Raw genomic sequence first — 7,050 nt, forward strand, 5'->3', positions numbered from 1 at the left:
TTTAAGGTATAAATATAGTTTCTATTCATTTTTATAATGTACATTGTTTTATTTTTAGTTTTTGTAAATTATTTTTTGGGTTTTTTAATTTTAATGGTAATATTGTTGTGTTGTATGTGTATAGTGCCCGGATTTTTTACGGAATTGCTCGTCGGATTGCGGTTATTAGGTAAAAATTTAAAGCTCAACATATAGTATATATATGTAATTTTATATTTTATTGAATATGTGTGTATATAATGTGTGTATATTAGTGTGTGTATAGTTTAGAAATAAAAATTTTAAAATTAAATTAGTGTGGGAAATAATTTTTTTTTGAGATAATAGTGTGAGATATAATTGATTATATATATATGTATGTATAATTTAGTAACTAAGTAACTTGTTACTATTTTTAATAACTAGTTATAAGTAATGAAATAATTATTTTTGCAATTTCGTTATATTTGTTTATATTGTAGGTTCGGTATAATTTTGTGTGTAGTGTATTTGAGCTTGCATTGATAGGTATATACTTTAACTAACTTTTTCTTATTATATAATTAATTATCAATGCATGTTAGTTGAGTTTGAATATCTTAAATATTCATCCGTAGTGAAGTAGGTTCTGCGAATACATGTACTGCGGTCGGGTGGGTGGATAAATTTTGTATTGGTTATCTGTTTTGTTTGTTATTTTAGGCACTTTTAAAATTTTTGGGAACGTCCAATTACAGCCGTTGTGCTGCCGAAATTTCGGTAGAATTAGGATAAATCTTACTAAAAAAATATTAATATTTACATCACCCAAAGAACTAATTAGCTATAACATAGTAATAAGATGTTAGGTCACTAAAAAATAATCTAACCATTTGTTATGTTAGCTTACTAATCTAGTGAAAATGGTGACCTTAATTTTAAAATTTCTTTCAAAATTGGAATCAAACATGCCCAAAAATTCATCTTTGCCATAACTAATAAAAAAAATAAAAATAAATCCCAATATCATTTCAATCCTCTTCTTTTTTGGTATAATTGATGACCATTGTAATGATTAGCTACATGGTCCACAACATGTTTAACACTTTACTAAAATCACAATCCTTAAGCTAAAAGTCATTCATCATTACACATAATAATAGTAATAAAAAAAAAGTTACTTAATTATGGAAGAAGAATACAAATGCAATAACAGATAAAAATAATAAAAGTAAATTAAAGCAAAAAACACATTTCTTATGCTTAAATCATTGACATATAGCTTACTTTATATTGTGGTTGTGAATGCTCCTAAATCATTAACATATTGTTTATGCTTTTAATATTTCATATACACTACTTGTTATATATATAGCTAACTTTGAAGTTTGTTTGTTAATGGTGTAGACATGGCGAACTCGGAATCAGGATCTGATTCGGGAGCAGAAAATGAGTGTCCAACCACAATACCTACACGAGGGCCGACGCAAATGAATGAAATATCCAAACTAATGGATCAGGGCAAAAGAGTGGCCCTCGAAGTTAATGATAAAGGTCAATACTGTGGAAAAAGCTACGCGAAGCTCGTATCCACTCTGGGAGTCAGATGTCGGCAGACAATAGGGTTGGCTTATAAAAATTGGAAAGAAGTCAACCAGACTCTGAAAAATAAAGTTTGGAAAGACATTCAGGTAAGCTATTATTTGTTAGAATTTTGATTTGTTTTTCTATTACTCCAAATGTTGACTCTAACCGTGTTTGTTTTCCTTCAAAATAGACGGGGTTCATTGTGCTGGACACCTTGAAACATGATTGTCTCATCCTAGCTGGGAAGTTAATGAAAGACTTCAAGAATAGGATGACAAAAGACATCATAATGCCCGCGTTGAAAGAGAATGATCTGGGACGACTGGCACAAGTCCCTGAAAAGCACCCGGAGATCGACGCTGCTGATTGGTGCAAATTTGTTGAAAGTAGACTAACTCCTGAATTTCTGGTACGCTAATTATATTAACACTAAGATAAACTCTTAAATACAAGTACATGTATCTAATGTATTTTTTTGGCATTGTAGGAATTGAGTAAGGTGCAACGTGAACGTTCCTCAAAAATTCAATCCAGACATCGAAGTGGTCGGAGTGGGATGGTGAACGTACGGGAAGCTGTGGTAAGTAATACTAAAAATTTAATGTGCTATAATGTGCTATACAATTTAATTGGTACTCATTTCATTGTTATAACGTTATGTAGAAAAAGGACCTCGAAGTTGCAGATCCTCCCCGCCACCGTGTTTGGATTAAATCTCGCACCAAGAGTAGAAAACTTGTCACTGATTACGACAAGGAAATTGCCGAGAAGATAGTAAGTATATATTAATTCATATACTAATTGCTTGAATATATAATTCAATTAGAGTTAGTGTATATAATTCATATACTAATTGCTTGAATATATGCGTGCATTAGGCTCAATTAGAGGAGAAGCTTAGTCAGGGACAACTTCAGGTCCAAAATAAACGATATCCTCACGCAAGCGCTCGGGACACCAGAGAATCCTGGACGTGTCAGGGCTGCTGGGTATGCTATTACTTCAAATGTTATTTATTTAGTTACACAAATGAAATCGTTGCTAATTTGCATTTTATGATTTGTAGGTTCCTGACCAGGGCATCTCAACTGCTTCCTAAGCAGAAGAAAAGGGAAGTGTCTGATGTTGTGGCTCGGCAAGCGAAGGAGATTGAACAATTAAAAGCCGAAGTCCAATCCCTTAAGCAGCAGAGGAACGCTGCCGAACAAGAGGAAGAAGGAGAGGTGGCTGGTGAGGCGTATGTTCCACAACCATACGCTCCTCAGGATGAGGTACAACCACAAATTTATGCTGAGGAGTTCATTTCCCTCAACGACCAAGGTATCCTATACAATTTTGATGACCAAGCGGCCCTTACTCAGCAAGTACATCTCTGCTCTGACAACATCGACAATATTGTGGCCCGAGGGTATTTGTACGAGCATGTGGGTGTGGTCAAAGTTCACTGCCAGGATTACGATGATTCACATGCTCGGATCATGGTTTCGGAAATCCTGCAAGAGGACGCTGAAATCCCGGCCCCACTTGAAGAGTTCGTATATGTTAGGGACGTGTACCAGATGTTCCTTCCTTGGCCTAAACACTTAATTTTAACAACCGAGGTAACTTCTCAACTGAAATTAATTATTAATGATTAGTGGAGTTTGAATATCTTCAATATTCATCCGTAGTGAAGTAGGTTCTGCGAATATATGTGCTGCGGTGGGATGGATGAACAAACTACTGTTATATATGTGTTATTTGTCGTTATACAGCCATGTTCAAAATTTTTGGGATCATTCAATTACAACCGTTATGCTGCCGAAATTTCGGTAGAAATTAGATAAAATTTGATATATATATATTATGTTCTGTTTTGTTTAGGGTCCACTCGCTCAACCGCCCTCAAGACGTGATGCGTCAAAGGGGAAAGCTCCGATGCTTTCTCCACAAAGCCGTGGTGCACGGGAAGATGAGTTGTTCACGGAAGAGAAGATGGCGTTGATCCCTAATTCACTGAAATGGATGATTCATGAATTCCTAAGGCTCAAAGATAAACGTGATATAATCACAATTTCTGTCCCCCGAGGATTCATTGCACCGCGTACCCAGATCATTTTATCTGGAGAGGATTTGCGACGGGTTGCTACGTGTAACTACATCGGCAACCAGGGAATGCTGTTTGGAATGATGTATACTCTTCTTTAATCTAATTAACCTTATATCAAATTATAGTTAAATTATTATAAGGCACTAACACTTTTTTTTGGCAGGCACATATGGGAGAGCATCAACTATTCCGAGAAAAATTTTCAAGTTTTACGACCCGCAGCTTCTCACAAAGGTGCATGGGATCAGCCGATGAAGAACAGTCAGTCTTTTGACGATGCGGCAAGACGATTGGCTAATTGGTTATCATTAATGAACAACAACCACCAAATGTTCTTTATTCCTTGGAATATCGGGTAAACTTTATTAAATTCTGTAGTGCTAATTGTTCATTTCTATATTATGTCTTCAAATTATTTTTATACTATCTTACTTATATTCCAATATAATTTTCTAGGATGCATTGGACGCTAGTGGTGGTTGCGCCAAACAAAATTATCCATTTAAACCCTCTAAAAGGCCGCCCAATTCCCGAAGAAATAGAACAAATGATCGGAAGGTAATTATTTAATGACTTCTTATGTAACGAATTTAAATTAACTAACGAATTGAAATGCTAATATAATTTTTCCAAACAGGGCATTCATGTATATAGGGGACGCACATCGTATCTTGGCCCGTGGCAAGGAATTGCACAAGCAAATCGTCCAAGACAACCTAAAAGCCAAGAATGCGGTTTTTATGTTTTGAAATATATGACTGACATCGTCGCACGTGCCAACCCCAACCGTTACATAGAAGATCAAAAAGCTGTAAGTTTTAATTATTGATCATAGTATATAAATTTTATAATAACAAATATATAATTTACATATACATAAAGTAATATAAATTTTTAATTTTTTTAACAGTTTGGGGGTAAGAAGCAATACGATCCAAAAACAGAAATTTTACCACTACAGCGAAAGTGGATCGAACAATTGATGGCGGTGATTCACGGTGACGATTGAGGCTCAAAGGTCGAAGAATTTTTCTTCATTATGTAATTTTTATAGATTAACTTGTAATTAGATTTATTAACTTATTAATATTTTTAACTAATTTTACATGTTTGTGTAATATTTAATTATTTTTATGAAATCAAATTATGTTTTTACCCAAATTTAATTACTATTTAATTTAAAATGTAATTAATATATAATTAAATTAAATAAATATGTAATTTAAAATTTAAATAAATATGTATATAAATTAATAAATATAAAATTAAAATAATATAATTAAATTAAAAAAAATGAAAAAAACTGAAATCTGAGGAGTTTTGGCGTCGGTTCCTACGCCACATATGGCGTCGGTTATTGGCTAGGAACCGACGCCATATGTACCCCTATGGCGTCGGTTCTTAGCTAAGAACCGACGCCATAGGGGTACATATGGCGTCGGTTCAAATAAACCCTTTAGCGTCGCCCTGATAGGCGTCGGTTGCGAATTTCGCGAAAACCGACGCCTAAAGGGCTTAAAAACCGCCTCTAAAGGGTGTTTTTGTAGTAGTGGTAAAGAAATATTTGTGATTTTTATGGTCAGTATAAATTTCACATCTCTCCCTGTAGAGATAATGCCGCCAAATCTTTAAAGAAAACACTACTGTGACAAGTTCTAGGCCATGAGTCCGGTACCGCTATTCATAATATTTCAACTGACGGGAGGCATAGGCAATAACCTGATCGGCATGCATCAGTACACACGCCAAACCTTGTCTGGATGCATCACAATACACCACAAACTTTTCTTTGTCAAAAGGTAGGGCTAACACTGAACCTATGATTAATCTCTGTTTCAGCTCCTGAAAGCTTGCTTCACACTTGTCTGTTCATACAAAATGCCGATTCTTTTTAGTGAGCTCCGTTAAGGGTGTTGAAATTTTGGAAAACCCTTCTACGAACCTACGATAATAACCAGCCATACCTAAGAGGCTTCTAACTTCTGTCACAATTTTCGGTCCTGGCCAATCTCTGATGGATCTATCTTTCCTGGATCCACCTTGATCCAATCATTTCTAACAATGTGCCCAAGGAAGGACACTTTAGATAGCCAAAATTCACACTTCTTGAATTTGGCATATAACTTATGCTCTCGAAGTCGTTGCAGAACCATCGGAAGATGGTGCTCATGCTCCTTTTCTGATTGAGAGTACACAAGGATGTCATCGATAAATACAATAACACAAATATTGAGGATATCCTTAAATACCCTATTCATCAGATCCATTAAAGCTGCGAGATCATTGGTTAGTCAAAAAGACATAACTAGAAATTCATAATGTCCATACCTAGTGCAGAAAGCCGTCTTTGGGATGTCCTCCTCTCGGATTCTCAACTGATAATAGCTCAATTGGAGATCAATCTTTGAAAAAACTGTCTTCCCCTAAAGTTGATCAAAAAGATCTTCAATCCTAGGTAAAGGATATTTATTCTTGACTGTTAACTTATTCAATTCCTGATAGTCAATGGACATTCGCAAAGACCCATCTTTCTTCTTAACAAATAGTACCGTAGCTCCCTAGGGTGAAACACTAGGCCGCAAAAACCCTATGTCAAGCAACCCCTGGAGTTGAATTTTCACTTCTTTAAGTTCTACTAGAGCCATTCTGTAGGGGGCCTTAGAAATCGGTTCTGCTCCAGGTGCCAAATCAATAACAAAATCAATTTCTCTCTGAGGTGAACAACTTGGATATGGTCGCCTTGGAGGTCTTCTATGAATTTTGGAAGGCCAAACCAGATGCAAACAGTGATTACCTCAATGCAAACAAGGAGGCATATCTTAGTTTTTGTGCAACCGAAAAAGACAAGAAAGAATCTGAGGCAACCAATCTAAAAGCTCCAACCGACAAAAGCACAGACACCTCGGCGATTGAAGATATAGTTGACCCATATAAAGAGCCAAGGACTCCAACCGTGTGAAGTGTTTCTTTTTTTTATTATTTATTTTATTTTGGCCCATGGGCAATTTTTCAATGCAATGTGACCGACCAAGCAACCTTGAAACTTGGTAATACTACATTTTGTTTTATGACAACTAGTTGACAGGGTATCCTTTAATCCCAAGTTTACCGTGGTTTGTTATCTTTTGAAATGAATCTTTTCCCTCAAGTTTGAATAATTGCACATGGAAAATGTTGTGTTTTTTTTTAGCTTCTTATTTATCTATGCTTTGTACGGGTATAGTTGCCCCCCAAGTGACTGAGCAGATTTATGACTCTTGGTCACTTGTATTGCACAAGTTCAATTTTTTGTCTGTTTGGCTTTTGGATTTGAGCAGACCCTTTGTACACATTTTAAAGGTAAATTCATAACTTGCTATAGAAGGAAAAATGATTGATACAATTAGACTGATGATTAATATCTTTATTCATTTATT

At 35.3% G+C, this 7,050-nt stretch overlaps 1 protein-coding gene across 1 annotated transcript; it reads left to right on the top strand.

The window, feature by feature from the left end:
• The first annotated feature begins 1,769 nt into the window (after positions 1-1,769).
• On the top strand, positions 1,770-2,644 carry LOC133030395 (uncharacterized). The gene is made up of 5 exons (XM_061103132.1): positions 1,770-1,954; positions 2,033-2,125; positions 2,209-2,319; positions 2,424-2,462; positions 2,612-2,644. Exons 1-5 carry the CDS (start codon positions 1,796-1,798, stop codon positions 2,642-2,644), a joined length of 435 nt encoding a protein of 144 aa, XP_060959115.1. The 5' UTR covers positions 1,770-1,795.
• The last annotated feature ends 4,406 nt before the right edge of the window (positions 2,645-7,050 follow it).

This window comes from Cannabis sativa, chromosome 8 (assembly GCF_029168945.1).
Source record: "Cannabis sativa cultivar Pink pepper isolate KNU-18-1 chromosome 8, ASM2916894v1, whole genome shotgun sequence".
Classification (NCBI taxonomy): Eukaryota; Viridiplantae; Streptophyta; class Magnoliopsida; order Rosales; family Cannabaceae; genus Cannabis; species Cannabis sativa.